General features: G+C 45.0%; 1 protein-coding gene across 3 annotated transcripts in view; it reads right to left on the bottom strand.

The window, feature by feature from the left end:
• Positions 1-23,228, bottom strand: part of SMARCA2 (SWI/SNF related BAF chromatin remodeling complex subunit ATPase 2) — a 355,922-nt gene that overhangs the window by 209,830 nt on the left and 122,864 nt on the right. For all 3 annotated transcript variants that reach the window (XM_077475014.1, XM_077475013.1, XM_077475015.1), the window contains exons 4-6: positions 11,884-12,258; positions 7,762-7,863; positions 7,005-7,254 (exon numbers count right to left, since the gene is read on the bottom strand). In XM_077475014.1, coding sequence (XP_077331140.1) covers positions 7,005-7,254; positions 7,762-7,863; positions 11,884-12,258 — 727 coding nt within the window. The remainder of the gene's footprint in view (positions 1-7,004; positions 7,255-7,761; positions 7,864-11,883; positions 12,259-23,228) is intronic.

Genomic DNA, 23,228 nt, shown 5'->3' with positions numbered 1-23,228 from the left:
TGCCATCAAATATCTGCAGGTAGGGTTTATTATTCTATGCTCCTGTAAATTGAAGTACTATTCTTACAGTGGATTTCCAGGCAGATTAAAAAAATAATCTATTAAATAATCTTATTATATAGAACTTGCATAAGTACTTGAATCTGTCCTTATATAGGTCCTTCTGTAATCCTCTGATTAATTTACAGACTGGGAAAGGGTGGGTCTGCACACAAAGGCTGGCCATATAGTATACAATTTGGACTTACCATAAGCATATAATGAGGTCAAACCTAAACTCTTTCAATTTGTATGCAATCAGGCAGGCCCTTGCACTACATAGTTGAAGGTAAATCTAAAGGAAATTGAATAAGAAGATTGTATAAAGCATGGCCAGCTTAAGGCTTCATTTACACAGGGGTTTTGATTTGCATCCCTGAAGACAAACTCCTGGCATGAGAAAAGCTAGTTAAAAAATACATGCATAAAGCCATGTATTGCAGACGCTTTTGGGTGCATCAAGTGTCTGAGCATTAATGGATTCCATTGTGCAGAATAACTTGTTCTGGCCATTTAAATGCATCAACATTCAAACCTGCCTACCGTTTAGATGCAATTCAGCGGTTTTTTATTTTTTTTTACTGCTCTTCATCTCTCCTGAACACTCATTTGATGTTTTTTTTCAGCTTCTGAATGCCCCTCTTCTAATAAAACACCCATAACGAGCAGGGCCCTTCAGATTCCTCCGACTGTAATGTCTGCCTTAATTTTGTGAAACGCTGTGCAAACTGTTGGCACTATATAAATCCTATATAATAATAATAATAATAATGTGTACATGAACACAGAGGTGCTTTTACAGACTAAAAACAAAAAAACGCTTTTTTTTTTTTTTTTTTAAACCCAATGTGCATGAGGCCATAACCAATCAAATCTCTCTCATTATGTACAGTTCTGTCAATCTGAAATAAGGCACATGCTTACAAGAGGGGAAAACACAAATAGTACATCAATGCTCTGCTGCTCCATCTAGACGTAGGCTGGGGTGGGTCTTGAACCAGGCTCTATTTGTTCAACCTCAGTATAGCCTGCAGAGAGGGGTTTCTAGATCGCAAGACTGGCAAAGTGGAGTTGTCCTAACCTTTTGAAAGCAAAGCAGCTCACATATTGTACTTCAATCGTGCAATTAGTGGATTGCCTTGAATACAGCTAATATTAAAATTTTGCATTTAATTGAATCCCAATTACTCACATAATGTAAAATGTAACTAGCTCTAGTTTGTTTGCTTCTCAAATCTTTATTGCTAAATCGTGGCAGTAACATATCTATGCTTAAGTTAATGTTTTTGGATTCCTTATACAAGGCAAAAAGTAAGGCTAGCCATACAACTTAATAATTTTCTTGTTCAGCCACGCAAGCTGAACAAAATAAATCAACAGATTTCCCCATTCATGCTAAAGAACACGCATTAAGGAAGCTCCCTGATTGATTGCAGTCACTGTTCGCACTGTTAGGCCGAGAGTTTTCCACCCAGCCACTTCAATTTTTAGACTGAAGGGTGTCAAACTGAGTGGGGCCAACTATAGCTTGAATTTCACACGATTCATCAGGAATAAATTTAAAGCATGTATGACTAGCATAATCGATGAATCTCGCGCACTCCTGTATTCAGTGAGAACAAGATATCAGATGGAATTGCCCTGTTACTATTTACAGCAATGGGCTGCCTGGCACCATTTCTGACATTACTTCCAAACACCTTTAAAAGACCCAACAGAAAATGTGTTCATTCACTGATGTCAATGGAGAGAACAGCATAAAACATGCAATCATTATTGGTGCACAAGGCATTAACCCAACATATGACTGAAAATTGGTGTGCTAGGATGATGTTTTTTGATAGAAAAAAAAAAAAAAAACACACACACACACACACACACACACACACACACACACACACACACACATCTAAATAACATCCTTATGAACAAGAAAAATATGGCTTGACCTTTGACATGACAAGAGCTTACCATCAGAAATTTAGCCCGATCTTGCAAAAAAAAATTCCTTGCCTTTAAGTTATTACCTTCCTATGCCAAGAACAGGTCCATCCAAGTATGCTGTATGATTATATGCCTCTTAACCACTTCCTGACCGCCGCACGACGATGTACGTCGACAGAATGGCACAGGCAGGCATACGGGCGTACATGTACGTCCCTGCCTTCCCGCGGGTCGGGGGCCCGATCGGGCCCCCGCCCGGTGCCTGCGGCGGTCGGTATTCGTTCGCGAGCGATCCGGGATGAGGGGGCGGCCATTCATTCATGGCCACCCCCTCGCGATCGCTCCCGACGAATAGAAATGCTCCGTGACATCACTTCCTCTCCTGTAATGTAAACACAGGAGAGGAAGTGATGTAATCTCTCCTCCGTGTCGGTATTTTTCGTTCCGACACCGAGGAGAGAGGATCGGTGAGTTGCACCAACACGACACTTCACAGTAGAACATGCCAGGCACACTCACACCCCCCCGATCACCCACCCAATTACCCCTGCCCCCCAGTCACAGTGACACCAATGTCATTTTTTATTTTTTTTTGCATTGGTGTCATTTGTGACTGTAATAACTGTTAGGGCAGTTAGGGTTAGCCCCCTTTAGTTCTAATGTACCCCCCTAACCCCCCCAATAAAGGTTTAACCCCGTGATCACCCCCCGTCGCCAGTGTCACTAAGGCTGGGTTCACATTGCAGCGGTTTATGAGAATGAATGTGATTCGCACCGCACTGCAGTGCAAATCACATCCGATCTCTGTGCGATTCGAGTTCAGCCATACAGATAGTATGGCTGAATTCGCATCGCACCCGCCGCAAACTCGCACGGGACCCTTTTTTTGGCCCGCAGCAGAATCGGATCGCATGGGTGTTCACACCATGCGATCCGAGTTTGCAGATCGCACTGCGATATGCGAACTGATCTGGGGGTGTCATTAACATTTCACTGACACTCCCAGCAGTTCGCATAGGGCAGTGGGAACTGTCGCCGGGAGGCATGTGATGCGGGAACCCGCCGCGGATTCGTGGCGTTCCTGCATCGCTCCAGTGTGAACCCAGCCTAATAAGCGATCGTTTTTCTGATCGCTGTATTAGTGTCACATGTGACGCTAGTTAGGCAGGTAGGTATTTAGGTTCGCCGCAGCTTTTTATAGCGCCAGGGACCCCCATATACTACCGCATAAAGCCCCCTGATTGCCCCCTAGTTAACCCTTTCACCAGTGATCACCATATAACTGTTACAGGTGACGCTGGTTGGGTAGTTATTTTTTTATAGTTTCAGGGCACCCACCATTTATTACCTAGTCTCACTAGTGTACCCCTAAATTTAGGGGTGTCTACTTTCCAAAATGGGGTCATTTGGGGGGGGGGGGGTTTGTGCCATCTTGGCATTTTATGGCCTTCAAAACTGTAACGCCCTTAGAAAGCCTGAAGGCGGTGCTTGGTTTTCGGGGCCCCGTACGCGGCTAGGCTCCCAAAAAGTCCCACATATGTGGTATCCCCGTACTCAGGAGAAGCAGCAGAATTTATTTTGGGGTGTCATTTCACATATGCCCATGGCATGCGTGAGCAATATATCATTTAGTGACAACTTTGTGAAAAAAAAAAAAAAGTTTGTAATTTTCCCGCAACTTGTGGCAAAATATAAAATATTCCATGGACTCAACATGCCTCTCAGCAAATAGCTTGAGGTGTCTACTTTCTAAAATGGGGTCATTTGTGGGGGTTGTGTGCCATCTTGGCATTTTATGGCCTTCAAAACTGTAATAGGTAGTGAGGAGTGAAGTCAAATATTTACGCCCTTAGAAAACCTGAAGGCGGTTCTTGGTTTTCGGGGCCCCGTACGCGGCTAGGCTCCCAAAAAATCCCACACATGTGGTATCCCCCTACTCAGGAGAAGCAGCAGAATTTATTTTGGGGTGTCATTTCACATATGCCCATAGCATGTGTGAGCAATATATCATTTAGTGACAACTTTGTGAAAAAAAAAAAAAAAGTTTGTAATTTTCCCGCAACTTGTGGCAAAATATAAAATATTCCATGGACTCAACATGCCTCTCAGCAAATAGCTTGAGGTGTCTACTTTCTAAAATGGGGTCATTTGTGGGGGTTGTGTGCCATCTTGGCATTTTATGGCCTTCAAAACTGTAATAGGTAGTGAGGAGTGAAGTCAAATATTTACGCCCTTAGAAAACCTGAAGGCGGTTCTTGGTTTTCGGGGCCCCGTACGCGGCTAGGCTCCCAAAAAATCCCACACATGTGGTATCCCCCTACTCAGGAGAAGCAGCAGAATTTATTTTGGGGTGTCATTTCACATATGCCCATAGCATGTGTGAGCAATATATCATTTAGTGACAACTTTGTGTAAAAAAAAAAAAAATATTTTTTTTTTGTCATTATTCAATCGTTTGAGGCAAAAAAATAAAATATTCAATGGGCTCAACATGCCACTTATCAATTTCCTTAGGGGGTCTACTTTCCAAAATGGGGTCATTTGGGGGGGTTTTGTACTGCCCTGCCATTTTAGCACCTCAAGAAATGAGATAGGCAGTCGTAAACTAAAAGCTGCGTAAATTCCAGAAAACGTACCTTAGTTTGTAGATGTGACAACTTTTGCGCAAACCAATAAATATACAATTATTGACTTTTTTTTTACCAAAGACATGTGGCTGAATACATTTTGGCCTAAATGTATGACTAAAATTTAGTTTATTGGATTTTTCTAATAACAAAAAGTAGAAAATATCATTTTTTTTCAAAATTTGCGGTCTTTTTACGTTTATATCGCAAAAAATAAAAATCGCAGAGGCAATCAAATACCATCAAAAGAAAGCTCTATTTGTGGGAAGAAAAGGACACAAATTTTGTTTGGGTACAACATTGCATGACCGCGCAATTACCAGTTAAAGCAGCGCAGTGCCAAATTGTAAAAAGACCTCTGGTCATTTACCAGCAAAATGGTCCGGTCTGAAAGTGGTTAAAGCATATTTCCACTTTTGCAGTCAAACTGGGATAACACCAATTTCATATTTGTTACATGCTCCCATTGACATAGCATAACTTTAAAAATATTTAAATAATGCTGGTTACCTTCCAAGTGCTTCTTGCTTAAAAATCCTTACATCCCGTCCCTGCTTTGGGATGTTTAGGAGGGGGCTCTGAGGTAATATTCAACAGATTAACCTGGTCTGTACTATGTTTGCAATTCTTCATTATTCGCTGTAAACTAGATTTGATTTATATCTGTCCTAACAAAGGATAAACATTTAGAAACCACCCTCCTGCATTGTATAGTAAGGAGGGATAGCATAAGTGGTCCATAGATATCTCAAATCTTAAAGTGGAGTTCCAGCCGAAATAGGACTTTTAAGATAAAAATACCCCTAGAATACTCATGCCACATGCAATGTAACAAAGGTATGCTGTAAACTATGCCCAGTTTTCTATTTGTGCAGCATCGTTTTCTTTCTTTGTGAAGTTCCTACACAGCAACGCCATTTTCAGTGTAGGCATCTGAAGACACAGTGTCCTTCCTGGATTCCGTGCATGCTGGCTACCCAGCATGCACCTGTTGATCGAGCATGTGCAGTGCGGTGCAATCTTGGTCAACTTGCAATGCCAAGCTGACCAAGATTTTCCATAGATGCCACTACTGGAGCTGTGCCATGCCAAGCTGACCAATAATTTTTGATAGACACCAATGTTAAATATTAGGGGAGCAGTGAAAGGCCAAGCTGACCAAGCTCTCCCAGGAGCCAATGCAAAATCGGAAATTATATTTGTGGCCGCTAAAGGAGAAAGTGAAATGAGATCTAGGCTTAAATCAGGTTAGTGAACAGAAAAAATAAAAATAAAATTGCCAATTCGTTTTAAGGATGCACATTAGTGCTGCATGGTGAGGAGTGAAAAATGTGGGTGGAACTCCACTTTAAATCTCTGTTGGGAGCCGAGATTCAAACAATCTATGAGCAGGTTGATTGGATTGGATACAACAAGCATGCCAGATTTTTACAAGCAATTATTGCCAGAAGCTATAGCTGCTAGCAATAATCACTGTGTTCTCCAGGCAGGGACAACGCTTCGTGCCCACCCTCCAGTTGGGAGAACACAATAGTTCCGGCAGGAGGGATTCTCTCAATACGGACTGTGTTGATGGGGGAAATCAAGCAATTTTCTTTCCTGCAACCTGTACTTGCAGAAAAAAAATAAAAATAAATGGCACCACCTATAGTATGCCTTAGTCTGTGTGGGGCCAGAACCACCATGAGACTCTCCAGAAAAAAACATAATCAGCCTTGACATCTTCTCCTTAGAAACATTTAAACGAAAAAAAAAACTTTTTGGGTGGTGTGCAGTTTTTTTCTGCAGTATGTGTTGTGAATGGGGGCACAAACATATAGTGTGTTTTTCTCAAAATTGATTGCAAAAGTGGAAATACGCATTAGAATTCCATATACAAACATTAAATAGCCATTTAGATGAAGAATGGAAATAAATATATATATATATATTTTTACGCATAGATTTTAAATGTTGTCAGGAGTTGCTCTTTAGTAAGCAAACCTTTGAAATTTTTCTTACTTATTTCAGACACCTTACTGTAGGGATGACAAGGCAACTGGCAACTCTATACACAATGGAGCAACATCTATCCTCTAAGACACTGCCACTGAACTGACATACTGTACTTCTCACTCTACCACAAGGGGTAACCATTATTTATGCACAGAAAACACTATTCCACCTCATCTGGTCCAAATGTTTTTAATCACTATTAATTGACAAGTTTAGAGATGCAGAAAGATCAATTAAAAGGGATTCTTGTCTAAAAACGTATCTTGCACATCATATAGGCCCATACAGGGTGCATGGGTGCATTTAGTTGCAGTTGTTTCTCCACTTCCCACCTACACAACCTTGCCAAATAAGATTCTCTTCAGAGAAAGTAAGTCATGAGATTCAGAGATACAGTACCTGTATTCTCGCTCTTGCAGTATTTCAACTGGATCCAGGCCCTGGGGCTTCTGGATGGGGCTGATGCGATTCTGTTTCTGCTGGAGCTGTACAATAGGAGCTGGCTGCCCAGGAGTTGGCTGGGGAACCGATGGACCTGGCAGAGCAACAGTGGGAGCAGCTGTAGGTGGTGCTGGCGATGGCCTTCCACTTGGGGGTGGCACAGCAAGTTTCTGAGGAGTGCTTGCTACACCAAGATCAGTAGTTTGTCCTGAGAAAAAAATTCACACTAAATATTAACGCTCAGAAAGTCACTAGACAAATATCACACTAAAATATTTAAAGTCATTTTAATATCCATTTACGGTTTCAGTCTGATGGATGTAAAAATACAGAGGATCAAATTAAATAAAAATTATATAAAAAACAAATGTTTGATATAATGACACCGAACACAGGAGATATTCTTTTAGACATAGGATACAAATATAAAATTTCACATAAAATAGCAATGTGAAGCCCCATACACACTATCAGTTTTTCTGCTGAGTTTTTCCTTCAGAGTTACCAAAACCATATAATATGAGGTCAAACCTTAGGAGTTTCAATTTGTCTGCAATCAGGCAGGCCCTTGCACTACATGGTTTTGGTAAACCTGAAGACAAAAATCAGCAGAAAAACTGATAGTGTGTATGGGGCTTTAGTCTTTCTTGTAACACTGCTACTACTTCTAAGCACTGTTTCACATACAAGGGTGTGAACCATATCTTGGATTTACCTTCTGCCCATGGTTTAGGAGCCATGCTAGCTGCATGCCCAGCCATTCCTGGAGCTGGTCCTGTCCCAGTAGGGGGAACTCCCATTGTATGCATTCCCATACCTTCATATAAAAAAAAAAAAAAAAAATGAATGAAAACTGCAGAAAGGTATGACTAAACACATGCTAAACAATGTACTTAGCAAGCACATAATAAATAAACCCATCACTGGAGCAGTGTGAAGCCCCCTCCGGTTTCTTCAGCAGACCTTCATTAACATTCAGCTGCCCTGCCTCCTTCCCCTAGTAATGGCCATTTTGTTCTTCTTTACAACATACTTTGTGCAGCAAAGATGCACTTTTGCTTTCAATGTCTGGGGGGGGGGGGGGGGGTTCTTCCTGCCCCCTGCAGGTGCCTTTAAAGCGAACCAGGCAATGGTGGGTGACATCAACATGGGTCGGCACTACATCTTGCAACATTTTGACTCCCCATGAATGTATGCACCAATCTGGTTTGTGGATTTTAGCTTGTCATTCTACATTACTCAAGAAATTATCCACTCCAAACACACCCACCTTCACTGTGCCCACCTCTACCTGCCAATAAATTACCAAACTTCTTAAAAAAAGACAGGAAACAGCAGGCGAGACCAGGAAAAAAATCATTCACATCCAACCACTGGACAGTCAGTACTGCTGCTCCCCAAGGATGTGAGGTGGAAGGCACAACAGTCATCCATCTAATACAAGATGGCGACAAGTCGGCATACAGGCATGAACCAAAACTGCTGTCCCTGTGGGGCAATCATAACAACCTGGAGTTTAAACACACAAGAAGTTAATAGTGAATTGCAGAGACTTTCAGATTTATAGATCTATAGATTTCCCAGGACCTGAAGTGGACATCCAATAACACAATTCTCAAAAACCCCCAGCAAGAGATGTATTTCCTGTGCCTGCTCAGAAGTTCAACCTTACCTTAAGATCTGCTGATAGAATTGTATACTGCAGTAATCAAGTTTGTTCCATGAATGTCCCACTACTGGCTACTGTGTGGTCCCTGTATAGTTTGGAGGACAGTATACTGGACCTTTGTTTAGAAAGTTTGGAGGCACTAAACTATCGAAGATCTGAATTCCCATTTGCACTCTCTACTACTTCAGCTTTTAGATGTTTACAGGTTTCGTTGTGAGACACTTTTTTTTGTATATTAGAATGTGTATCTAGTAATTGTAAACATGACTAGACTTTTATATCTACTGTTTCAATTTTGGTGTTTGTGTGTAAATTTCTTGTCTGTTGTATATACTTGGCCAATAAAAGTAGATTTTGATTTGGACTTCCTATTATAAAATAAGTTAAAGTGGAGTCCTGCCGAAAATTTCTCTTTAAAAAAAAGGCAGCAGCTACAAATACTGCAGCTACTGACTCTTAAAATATGGACACTTACCTGTCCAGGGCACCCGTCATGTCCTCACCCAAAGCCGATCTGTCCCTCTGCTCTCTGGTGGAGATGCCGCTATCTTCAGTAAGGGAATCAGAAAATTAAGCCTTGCGGCTTCACAGCCTAGTTCCCTACTGCACTGGCATCCTTACATGCTTCTGGGACCCGTGTGTTTCCCAGAAAAAAGCAGGGGGGAAGGGAGGAGGGGCCAGACATGACGTAGAGCCTGCAGTGATCTATGCCTGGAAGTGGGTGCAAATACCTGGGATTATACAGGTATCTGCTCCCACCCCCTCATACCCCTGCCTCCCCCCCCCCCCGGAAAGGTTCCAAATGTGACACTGGAGGGGGGGGATCCGATCAGCGGAAGTACCATTTTTGGGTGGAACTCCGCTTTAAATATTTTATTTATATATATATATATATATATACACATCTCAGATCTAATTGTCAAATGACAGTTCTTTATCACACATACTGTTCAAGGGAATGTAGACAACCCAAATGCCATGGTTATCCATCCACAATATTAACAAACAGAAGCAGGGAAAAAAAAAAAAAAAAAAAAAAAAAAACACAAGGCCTAGCAAAAAAGCCCCCAAAAGTAGTTGGCCGGGAGTGTTTGCAGAGGTATTGGATTAACATAACCATTTTTCATAGTCAAATGGGATCATTATCAATCAGGTAAGCGGATGATCAACTGGCTCATATTTAGACACCATAAAGAGGAATTCCAGGCTCCAAGCTTAAAACTGCTCCCATTCCACTCCTAAATCAAGTACGAGGAAGATGCTTATACTTTCAATTCCCAGGGTACTCCAGTCCAGTAACATACTTCAGGGAGGAGAGAGCGAGAACAGCTGCATAGCCTGGGCAGCTAAGCCACCCATAGACTTACTATGGGGAAACTGTTGTTGGCTGTCCTTTCTCTACCCTGTAGTTGCCGCTGTGGGCCAATCACATGACTGGATTGGAGCACCCGGCAATAGGCAAGTATAAGCATCTTCCTTCTACATGGTAGTTATAGTAGGAATTAGAAGGATGTGTGGGGATGGGAAGGGAAAGGGGAGGGGGGAAGGGAAAGGGGAGGGGAGAAGGGGAGGGGAAGGGGAGGGGAAGGGGAGGAGAAGGGGAGGAGGAAGAAGGGGAGGGGAGCAGTTTTACTGCTTTTCAGACTGCCCACTGCACATTAACTGTGGCAGGGCGGCCCAGCTGCACGAAGCAACGTACCTGTATGTTGTCCTTTTCCGTGTCTGGGGTGCGCCACCCGCGACCTGCTCCCGTAGTATTAGGACACAGCGGGAACCAGTCAGCGGGACCCCCCTAATCATTGACAGGAGAGGCAGAATGGTGGTCTGTCAGAGAGGAAAAGGAGATCTTGTGTTACTGCTATGCAGAAACACGGATCTGTTTTCCTCCAGTTAAGCCATCCATCACACAATTAGAAATCACTCCCTAGGAGCACACTTTACCCTTTGATCGCCCTTGATGTTAACCCCTTCACTGCCAATGTCATTAATACAGTGAGTGCATTTTTTTTTTTTTTTTTAGAACTGATCACTGTATTAGTTTAACTGGTCCCCACAAAGTTTCACTTAGAGTCTGATTTGTCCGCCGCAATGTTGCAGTCCTGCTAAAAATCACTGATCGCCATTAAAAAAATCCCACTTTTTGTAGACGTGATAACTTTTGCGCAAACCAATCAATATACACCTATTGGGATTTTCTTTTTTAACCAAAAACATGTAGCAGACTACATATTGGCCTAAATTGATGAAGAAAGTGAAGGCTTCACATTTTTTATTTGGTATGTTTTATAACAGAAGGTAAAAAAATAAAAAAAATAAAAAAGTTTTCAAAATGTTTTTTTGGTTTATAGCACAAAAAATAAAAACCGCAGAAGTGATCAAATACCACCAAAAGAAAGCTCTATTAGTGGGGAAGAGGACATCAATTTTGTTTGGGTGCAGAATTGCATGAATGTGCAATTGTTAAAGCAACACTGTGCTGTATCGCAAAAAAATGACCTGGTCAAGTGGGTGAAACCTTACAGGGCTGAAGTGGCTAAGCTTGGTTAGAGCCTGAAATTCCAATTTAAGCCGAAAGACCTTTTCCCAATGAGAGAAAAGAAGAGATGGGATACAATAGCCTTTATGCTTTGTTTTAAAGCGGAGGTCCACCCTAAAATGGACCTTCCGCTCATCGGAATCCTCCGCCCCTCCGGCGCCACAATTGGCACCTTTCAGGGGGGAGGGGGGTGCAGTTACCTGGATAATCCAGGTAACTGCACCCACTTCCGGGCTAGCTCTCTGCGGAAAGGGGCGTAGATTACGCCCCTTTCCGCAAGTGCCCGCCCCCTTCCGCAAGTGCCCCGCTGCCTGCTGGGAAACACACAGATCCCAGAGGCAGCGGGGACCGTCCTCATTGCGCAGCGCGGCTCGCGCATGCGCAGTAGGGAACCGGGAAATGAAGCCGAAAGGCTCCATTTCCTGATTCCCATACCCAAGATGGCGGCGGCAGCACTCGAGTGTTGATCTAGAGATCGGCTTCGGGTGCCGACATCGCGGGCGCGCTGGACAGGTAAGTGTCACTATTTTAAAAGTCAGCAGCTGCAGTATTTGTAGCTGCTGACTTTAAAAAAAAAAAAAAAAAAAAAAAAAAAAGGAAAGGGTAAACATGAAGCAAGCGTGATCACTTACCTGGAGGTTTGTAATTACCAAGGGGTTGCTGTGGTGGTGGCTGCTGTTGTGCTTGAGGCGGTTGCTGTGGTGGTGGTTGTTGCTGAATTCCGGGCAGTGTCCTCTTTCCCTGTACAGCCAGTTGCAGATTTTCAGACAATGGCTGTCCTCTGGCTAACATCTTATAAGCCAATATTTGTGCACGGAGCTGGTGAAGTTGCACCTGACTAAATGCTGAGGGACCACGACTTGGCTGGCTTATGACTTGAGGCTCCCCTTGTATCATGAGTCCGGGCTGAGCTGGTGGTATTTGTGGGGGTGTTGGGCCTCCACCTGACATTGGACTTGACACATGTTCTGGAGCCCCCAGGGGGGATGGATGAGGAGACATGTACCCTAAAAAGGAAAAAAAAAATAAAAAATACATTAAAAAAATATAATGTAGGACAATCTATTAACAGTTAACTGATAGTAAGCATTTGCCTATGAATGCACGTCAGCCTGTGTCAACCTGTCAAAATTACCAATATGTATCAATTTTAAGTGTGTTTTAACCAGGTACCTTGGGGATTATGCCATACACCCCATTCTTCTTCCCCTGCTGCCGCTCCTCTTGGAAATTCCACACTATAAAAAACAGCTAGGACTGAGAAGCTGCAAAAATTTAATTTTTGACTTACCGTAAAATCCATTTCTCCGAGTTCATTGACAAGACACAGCGCTTCCTTATTCAGAACCATAGGGTTATACCGCCCCCTACAGGAGTCAGGAGTAGGACACAAAAAAAAAAAAAAAAAAAAAAGAAGACGACGACTTGGCTATGCCTATGCCTCTCTACTATAGGCCTTCAGTTTTGTAACAAGCAGTGTCAAAAGCATTAAAGTGGTTGTAAACCCTTACAAACCACTTTGACCTACAGGTAAGCCTAGATTAAGGCTTACCTGTAGGTCCAAGAAATATCTCCTAAACCTATATGGTTTAGGAGATATTTGCCCGAAAACGGGCACAGCTGTCTACGGCGCATGCGCTGTAGACAGCGACGCGCAGGCGCACTGAGCGTGGCATTCTCAGCGTCGGAGCTGCCGCGCGTGTCGGCTCCCGTGCGCATGCGCGGGAGTGCCGTCATCGCGGCTTCGCCGAATGACAGCGGCAGAGCTGCGAGACCCCACCAACAAGATGGATGCGGCGGACTACAGGGGACAGCGGCGACTTTGCTGGCTCCTGTGTCAGGTAAGTGACACATAATGGGCTACTATGCGATGCATAGTAGTCCATTATGCTTTGCCTTTGCAGGGAATGAAAGAGGAAGTAAACTCATCAGGGTTTACTTCCTCTTTAAAACGCCATAGAGGGGTGGGTGCTGTGTCCGTCAACTCAGAGAAATTGATTTTATGGCAAGTCAAAAATCTCATTTTCTCTTTCGTTCATTGGCAGACACAGCCCTTCCTTATACGGAACCATAAAGGACGTCCCAAAGCAGTGTCGAATATGAGGGGTGGGGCAGCCAATAACAGGCCAACCAGACAACTGGAGCTCAACGAGAACAAGTGGAGCACAATCTGAACAGCAAGAAACCCCCTCGAGAGGGATAGACCCCCTAGAGAGCAGCCTGCAGAACCTTGCGGCTAAATGAGGCATCTGCAGATGCTAGCACATCCACTTTGTAAAATTTTGTTAAAGTGTGCACCGACGACCAGGTGGCCGCCTTGTAAACTTGCGTCACTGACGTCTGATGACGGAAGGCCCAGGATGCGCTCAGCGCCCAAGCAGAGTGCGCCTTCACCGGGAAGGGAGGAACCTGACCCCTGATAGAATAAACCTGAGTCATGCATATCTGTTGAAAACACATCCTGATGAAGGGACCACTCCCCTTGGTCATACACCGGTCGATTGAGGTAATCCGCCTGCCAGTTGTCCACCCCCGAAATGTGGACAGCGGAGATGGCCGGGGCAGAGAACTCTGCCCATCACAGAATGCCGGCTACTTGCAGGCCTACTAAACACACTCCTTGTTCCTCTCTGGTGGTCGACATAGGCCACCGCTGTGGCATTGTCCAACTGAATCCGTATCGGGAGCTCCTGAATTCGATCTGTCCAATGATCCAGACAGAGCCCCTGATCGCCCCCAAGTTCCAAGATGTTGATAGGTAGCCTGGATTCGTCCAGCGACCCTGAGCAGAGCACAGACACAAGACTCCTCCCCACCCAGACAGACTGGCATTGGTGGTGACCACTGTACAGTACAGAGGGAGGGATTTCTGAGCTGGAATCAACGCAGACTTCTGGTAGTTTATCAGCTACCCAAAATCTGCAGAGTCTGAATATCTGAAATCTCCACGTTGCCCCTTAGGGTAGCAGGGGACTCCGCTCACAGAAGGTCGTCCAGGTAGCCCAGAAAAGCAAGTCCCCATTGGCACAGCAACACCAGAACCGGGGCCAACACTTTTGTGAAGACCCGAGGAGCGGAGAGGAGACCAAAGAGTAAAACCACAACTGATAATGCTCCTCAGCAAAGCAGAGGAATTGTTGGAGTTCTGCACAAATCGGAATGTGCAGGTAGGCATCCTTGATGTCGATAGAGGCAAGAAACTCCCTCTGATGGAGGGATGCCACCAAACGAATGGACTCCATTCTGAACTTTTGAACACACACAAAGCAGTTCAGGGCCTTGAGGTCCATAATTGGACTTACTGTACCCTCTTTTTTGGGGACCTAAACAGATTTGAATAAAAGCCCTGGAAACGTTCCAACACCAGAACAGGGACCCTCAGCCCCTGAAGCAACAGGTCTTGTACCGCTACCCGGAGTGCTAACAAGCAATCTGGAGACAGACACAGATTGGAAGGAAAAATCTGCTTGGGGGGAAAGTCTGGAACTTCATCTTGTAACCAGACATGTGGACCCACATGTCCTTTATCAGAGAGGTCCATGGGCCCAGAAACCAGCAAAGACGTCCCCCCATCCGGGATGAGGGTGAGGATGCCCCTTCATCCCGAAGGGGCCTTATCTAGGGGGTCTGGAGAAACCCTCTCTTGGGTTTGCCCGATCAGGGTCGATTGGAACCTCCCAAGGGGGGCTTGAAAGACTGAGCCCTCGTTAGTGGACCCTGAGGAACGAAAAAACTTCCTGTGCGCCGAGAAGGAAGAACCACGCTTGTGATGTGGCTTCTTCCCCTTTGGAGTGTGGAAGAAAGGTACTCTTCACCCACTGTAACACTCTTAACGATATCATCCAGAGTGGCCCCAAACAAACAATCGCCTTGAAAAAGCAGATCAGTTTGGACTTTTCTAGAGGCCTGGTCCGCAGCCCAACACTTCAGCCACAATACATGCCGAAGCACCACCACTGAAACAGACAGCTTAGAAAGCAAGGGAGTTGCGTCCAAAGAGGCAAACTACAGCCCCTGGACCAACTGGCCTGCCAATTCAGTTAAGGCAGGAGGAAACTGATCACCCTCCAGATCGCCGCGCAACAGCTTCGCCCACTCCGTCAGCGTTTGAGACACCAGAGCCATGGCCAAGACCGGCCGAAGAATGGAACATGCAATAGTGAACATAGTGCGGCTCAGAGACTCTGCCTTCCTATCAGCCGGATCACATCACAGCTCAACAAACTATGAATAAATGAATACTAAGATTAAGCACTACAGCTAGTGCGAAACGCCAGCAATTTTTCCTTGTTCGCTGTGTTTGTTGAGCTGTGATGTGATTTTCCAATAAAAGAAAGTGGTTTCCTGAAGAGTGCGGCAGTCCAGAGCTTGTTTGTCTGTTGACACTTCTATTTAGGGTGTAACATGTCTCAGCAGTACCCCCTCACCCCACCTTTTCCCTGTTACAGCGAGTGAGGGCTCCGCAGTTGGGGACTCATTTTAAAATCAGCTCCACTCACACAGCCGCATCATTAATTCAAAAGGGATCTGTGAGTGAAGAAACTGCAAGTTCTGTCTGCAACCGCAGCAGATGTACTTGTAGATTCAATCGACCATGAGCATGGTGATCATTGAATCTTCCTACATCCTCCAAACTGAAAGCCCATACAGAAGTATGGGCATGAAAGTTGGAGGAAGGGAGAGTGTGCAAGAGCCAGACATTGCACCTGTAATCTATTGAACGAACAGCAAGTAGCTTGCTATAGGGGCACCCTAGTCGAGCCGCAGCTCAGTGTATCCATTCAAACACAGAGTCCTGGCTAGGCTACACCCTCTCTCTCCGCTCATTGGCTCACTGACTTTGACATCATCAGGAGTAAGATCTTGAATTACTTATATTTTTTTGCACATATGATTTGTATCATATAATTCATGAATTCTCAGTCCCCCTAATACTTACCTAAGCCCCATCTCGATCCAGGGATGTGCTGGAGAGACTTGGCTGCCCGAGACTCTTCCTTCTGATTGGCCGAGACAGCAGCAGGGTGCCATTGGCTCACTGACTTTGACAGCAGCCAGAGCCAATGAGGAGAGAGGGGGATAGGGCCAAACAGTGGCTCTGTGTCTGAATGGACACACAGAGCAGCAGCTCAGCTGCTTCTATAACAAGCTGCTTGCTGTGGGGGCACTCGGCAGAAGCCAGGAGTGCCAGGGAGGGACCCTGGAAGAGGGTGATCTGGGCTGCTCTGTGCAAAACCACTACAGAGCAGGTAAGTATAACATGTACGCTATTTTAAAATGAAAAAAAAAAAAATTAGCCATCACTTTAAAAATGACAGGATATTAATGGAGTGAATTTTTATATTTATGTATATCATATTTGGCACATGAATTAATTAGATTGGCTTTGGTGTAATAATGGTATTCATTAGCACTCCCTGCATTATATTTATTTTGGCACTTTATGGGAGGAAAGGTTTTATTTCATATTTATTTTTGATTACCGGTATACACTGGTAGTTTTTAGGTTTAGTATTGTTGTCACATGGTGCACAGGTCTATTGTACAATATGAAAATCAAAGTGCCTTGCCAAAAATCATTCTGCTTGATTTAGCTATTTGCTTGACCAAAAATTAAACCTTGTATGGTGATTTTATATTAAAGCGGCGGTCCACCCTAAAGTGGAGCTTCCACTCATTGGAACCCTCCCCCCCTCCGGCACCACAATTGGCACCTTTCAGGGGGGAGGGGGGTGCAGATACCTGTACAGTACAGGTATCTGCACCCACTTCCGGCATAGATATCTGCAGAAGGTACGCCCCTTTCCGCAGAATCTATGCCCCTTTCCGAAAGTCCCCCGCTGTCTGCTGGGAAACACACGGATCCCAGAGACAGCGGGGACCATCCTTATTGCGCAGCGCGACTCGCGCATGCGCAGTAGGGAATCGGGAAACGAAGCCGTAAGGCTCCACTTCCTGATTCCCATACCCAAGATGGCGGCGGCAGCACCCGAGAGACAATCGAGAGATCGGCTTCGGGTGCCGACATCGTGGGCGCGCTGGGCGGGTAAGTGTCATTATTTTAAGTCAGCAGCTGCAGTATTTGTAGCTGCTGGCTTTTTAAAAAAAAAAAAACGGCGGACTCCCGCTTTAAGCTCTGGGCAGACTTATTTGCAAAGTAATTCTTTAAAAAGGATTTTGCATTTCTTTAAATTTCCTTACTTTTCTGATGTTTCTTTAACTCCTGTTTCTTTGTGTTTTTTTTATGTGCTAGTATGCAACGCATACCAGCACATTATGCTTTTACTTTGCAGGGTAAAAGAAAGCCATCAGGGTTTACTAGCTCTTTAAGTTTCCTTGGTCAACCACTGCATCTACAGTGCTCATCGTTGCTGATCAATAGTGTCCTCAATCCTTATCCAGCATCCATACTATAAAAGGGAGTTGTGGGGGGGCGTGGCTTGGACGAGCTCGATGGCGGACGCATAACTCCAGAGCTCCGGCACCTCAGGCGAACATACACCAGCACTCCGAGGTACGATCGCGCCATTCACCCCCTAACGATGGGTACAGCTTCCCGGAACTCCTCGGCCTCACGATCCCGCTCCCCGCGCGAAAATACAGGCGGGCAGAGCCAAATCATCCCTGACATGTTCCGTTTACAGAGGGGAAACATGGCGCCGTCCCATCAGGGCGCCTCACAGGCCTCAACGACGCATCCTCCCCCGCAGGCTAACATTGTCCTGTCAGAGACCTCTCCCCGTACGGCTTCCTCCGATCATAGGCCCAGCGGGTACCCATATTCAGGAGAAACGTCCTCATCTCCGCTTAACATGCAGGACCTGCGTCTAGTTGCTTCAGACATAAAGGACACGCTGTCGGCGGCCATTGCGGAGCTCCGCCTGGACATTAGGGCTCTTTCTGATCGCGTGCAGACAGTAGAGACACTGTATGACCAACACGACCTTGTGCTGCGCAAAACCACCAGGAAGGTAGAAGGACATACCTTACAACTTAGGGAGATGCAAAGAAACATGGAGGATTTGGACAACAGGGGGAGACGCCATAACCTCAGGGTCAGAGGCCTCCCCGAATCCATAGAAGGTGAACACATCTAACCAGCCGTGGTCTCTATTTTCAACAGTGTTCTAGATAGACCCCCACAGACGGCTATCGCCATGGAAAGGATTCACTGCGCACTGCGGCCTAGGGGTAGAGACACTGACCCCCCGCGTGACATAGTATGCTGCCTGGTGGATTTCCAGCTCAAGGAATACATCTTAAGAAACGCCAGAACCAAGTCGCCGATCACATACGAATCAGCCCCTATTCAAATCTTTCAGGACCTCTCAGGCATCACACTGCAACAACGCAGAGACCTGAGACCTCTATTAGAGGCACTGAAAACCAGAGGTATTGTATACAAGTGGAGGTTCCCCTTCTGCCTCACTGCATCTCATCTGGGCCGCACTGCGCACCTCAAAATGCCGGAGGACTTACCCAACTTTTGCGCAACGCTAGACATCCCTGAGATTGCTGTTCCTAATTGGTACGCAAATTTTCGCCCGCTGGCCTACAAAGCGACCAAACATCAACCAGAGCGAATGGAAACTCAAGATTCTGGTCACCGCAGGAGAAGATCACCCTCCAACTTCAGAGGACGCCGTTACAGTGACCATACTTCCAGAGACCTCAGCCCTTCTACCTCTCCGCGTTCCCGGAGGGCTAGGAGGGATCACTGAGGGCTGCAGCTCCCTTCTATAGCTCCCTTTTGCAGCCATATCTGCTTCTTTCTATACCCAGGACCTAACTCCGCTCTAAGGTTCTCGGACGCAACCTTCTCTTCTCTGAGGACACTAATACCATACCACCCCCCAGAAACTTTTCAGTTTTTTGGCTTGCTTTATTAACTTTTGTCCCTTTTTCCTCCTATAACTGATGGCAGATGCTCAAAACTACACCTCTCTGTTGGCGATACTGGTGTTGTCACACTTCCCTGAATGGGCAGAACTTTACTACATATGACCCCTGGAAGACCACATAAGGTTAGTCTGCATTACCTTCCCAATATGCGGAGTGATCTTTGGTGTCGTCTGTTTAGGCGATTGAGGCTACCGTGACACACAACTTACCTTGCCTATCATCACCTTTTGTAGGCTCATGGCAGCACTTCTCTCTTGCACATATAAGTTGAACTGATGAGTTCCATCTAATGCACTTTTGGAGAGCTGCTACCACCGACCACTTCGTGCGAACCAACCTTTGAACTGACTGCCATATATAAATACTTACGCCACACAAACTATCTTGAACTCATAGGGATCCCGGCCCATTTTGATGTGGGCCCCCTTCACCCACTCGACACATTGTATTATACGACACCACCCTAGAAGGTGGTACGCACTTCCATCGTGTGAGGACTATTTCCTCTTCTTCGCGCTATCTTCCAGGGTATCCCTTCACCCGTTACTTTAACGCCTCCACGCCCCGGTTCCCCCTCCCTCTCCCTTACCTCCCCTATTCCTAACATGACGGACTGTACATCTTCTGACTACCATTCCTCATCCCATGCCAATGTACATAACAACACTAACATTTACTCACTCAACATTAGAGGCCTCAACACGCCCGAAAAAAGAGCTCAACTACTATATACCCTGCGTAAGGCTAAAGCTCATATAGCTCTCCTACAAGAGACACATTTTAGAACAGATGCGGTTCCCAAGCTACGTAACACCTACTAACCAACGGTTTTTCACGCGACAAATACCCAAGCAAAATCTAAAGGGGTCTCGATATTGATTTCAAAAGATTGCCCCATTTCCATCACGGATACTCTACAAGATCCAATGGGTCGTTAGCTATTCATTAAAGGTACCATATATCAAAAGCCCATAACTATGGCGAACATCTATGCCCCGAATTCTCACCAAGTGACCTTTTTTCGCGAAGTTCTATCCCAACTCACTACCCTTCAACAAGGAATTCTCCTCTTAGGAGGTGATTTTAATATACCGCTCACACCTGCTCTGGATACATCCAATGGCACAACGTGCTTGAAATTTAGTGCGTTGAGGGCCATAAAATTGCACCTACAAACATTGACTTTACACGACACATGGCGCACTCTACACCCAACAGAGAAAGACTTCACCTTCTTCTCTCCCCCACATCAGAAATATTCGAGACTTGACCACTTTTTCATTTCCCAAGCTGACATTCACTGCCTAGAAAAAGCTACGATTGAACCTAAACTCCTCTCCGACCATAACCCAATCACTATTTCGCTACTTCTTTCCTACAACCATCCTCGATCTCACATATGGAGGTTGGACGATTCCCTACTGTTAGATGAGGAAAACAAAGCTTCCGTTGTGGAATGTCTCTCGTTATTTTGAGGAAAATTCCTCGACTGACATGCCCCCTGCCTCAGTTTGGGCAGCACACAAATGTGTAATACGAGGTCTATTTCTATCACTGACAGCGAAAAGAAATAAAATTAGGAAAGCACATTTGGACTCGCTCTACGCACGCATCCAATTACTGGAACGAGCTCACAAACATACGTTAGCTGATACATATCTTGCTGAAATTACTAAGACCAGAGAAGATCTTTTAGATGCACTTCAGAAAACGTTAAAAAAATTTTTTATCTTGTCGAAAAAATTGTTTTAGGAGTTTGGCAATAAATCTGGTAAGCTGTTGGCAAGAGCCCTCCAAAAGCAGAAAGCTAGTTTAAATATACATAAGATTACAACCCCCACAGGAGAGGCTGTAATAGACTCGGATGCTATCGCCCAACATTTTGTGTCCTATTTTCATTCCCTATATAACCTGCCGCAACACCCGCCCGCGGATAGCAGGAATACTAGAGCCGACCTACTAACAACCTTTCTAACAGAATATTCCCCTCCTCCCATATCTCCCACTTTGCGCGCTAATCTAAATGCCCCTCTGACTATAGAAGAAGTGACCTGCGCCCTTAAACAACTTAAAGCGGGCAAAAGCCGGGGCCCCGATGGCTTAACGGCAGCGTACTATAAATCTTTTTCGGAACAATTGTTACCACACCTGCTCCAGACCTTCAACACCTTCTCTTCCTCTACTAGACCCATGACTGATCTTTTAGAAGCGCATATTACGTTGATCCCCAAACCAGGCAAAGACACCACACTAATCCCGAATTACCGCCCCATTTCCTTACTCAACGTGGATATCAAACTATATGCAAAAATGTTAGCAAACTGCATCTTACCCCTTCTCCCAGATCTTATATCCACTGATCAGGTAGGATTTATCCCTGGCAGGGAAGCCAGGGATAATACCATAAAAACCCTCAACATCCACCATTGGCTGACCTCATCTCACACCAAAGGATTTCTCCTATCACTAGATGCAGAGAAGGCGTTCGATAGAGTGGCCTGGGACTACATGACAACGGTATTGACGCACCTAGGTATCCCCCCATTGATGGTTCAAATGATTTCCATCCTATATTCATCCCCTACTGCTAGAATACGGGTCAACGGCCGCCTATCGAACACCTTCTCCATTGCCAATGGAACTCGTCAAGGGTGTCCCCTTTCCCCGCTTATATTTGTGCTTACCATGGAGCCGCTCCTTCGCATGCTTAGGGCGAATCCAAACATTCGTGGAGTTACCATTAAAGATTCACACTATAAAATCGCCGCATATGCGGATGACATCATGCTATTCCTCACAGATCCCGTTATCACTTTACCTAATCTTCTAAAAGACTTAGACACTTTTCGCACCCTTTCCAATCTCAAAATAAATTTTGAGAAATCGAAAGCTCTAAATATCTCCCTACCTGACAATATTGTTGACCAATGCCGCCAAAACTTTCCCTTTAGCCGGGAAAGACATGACTTGACATATTTAGGCATTAAAATCCCTTCTGACTTATCACAGCTGTATGCCAAAAATTTTGGTCCAGCACTCTCCAAAGTACAAGACGACCTTCAGAATTGGCACAAAGGTCACCTTTCCTGGTTTGGCAGAATTGCAGTTTTAAAAATGAATATCCTCCCTAGACTACTTTATTTGCTCCAAACTATCCCCATCACGCTCCCTAAAACCTTTTTTCTCACATACAAAACTATTTGCAGAAAATTTCTTTGGTCCCTTCAACCCCCAAGATTGAGTTGGGCTAAACTAATCCTTCCCAAACAGTGTGGCGGATTAGGTCTACCAGACATCCACACCTACTATAATGCGAGTTTACTCACTAGAATAGTAGACTGGCACCTACACCAATGTCGCTAAGGCATGGATTCATCTTGAACAGGCTGTTACACACATCCCACTACCCAATCTTCCTTGGATCTCGAAACGGGCAATCCCTGCTAATTGTTGGTCCCACCCTTTTATAGGCCCTACTCTAAAGGCGTTTGTACACACATGTAAGTCGCTGAACACAACGCAGCCGCACGGACCCATGACCCCTATCTCACGAAATCCTGAATTTCCCCCAGATCTGACGGGTCATGACTCTCGTCTCCCACTTCAAGACCCACCCTACAGAGCGCATCAATTCTTTGAACAAGGCAAACTACTCTCCCATTCCACAATGATTGCTAAATTTCCAAACCTACACCTCCCGTTCTTTAAATTTCTCCAAATTAGACACTTTCTGACTTCAGCGACACCACTCTCATATTGGCACCGGGACCTAACCCCCTTCGAAACATTATGCAATAGCTCAGAACCCCAAAAACATTTGATTTCGCTTATTGCGAAAATGTTAAGCTCCGACACCTCACCACACAAACCTACTTTACAATGCTGGGAAATGGACCTAACGACCAAACTGACGGACGACAACTGGAGTATGATCTACGAACATACACATAAGGGCACACTTAATGTGTCAGCGCAAGAAAACAGATACAAATTATACTCCAGATGGTACCGCACTCCTGACAAAGTACATAAAATTGTGCCGGAGATCCCTCCAACGTGCTGGAGGTGCCAAGCT

The sequence above is a fragment of the Lithobates pipiens genome, unplaced genomic scaffold, assembly GCF_037356315.1.
Source record: "Lithobates pipiens isolate NorthernLeopardFrog02 unplaced genomic scaffold, aLitPip1_a1.2 Scaffold_13, whole genome shotgun sequence".
Lineage (NCBI taxonomy): Eukaryota > Metazoa > Chordata > Amphibia > Anura > Ranidae > Lithobates > Lithobates pipiens.
Note: the sequence above shows the minus strand (reverse complement) of the source record. Positions and strands in the feature narration are given on the sequence as shown.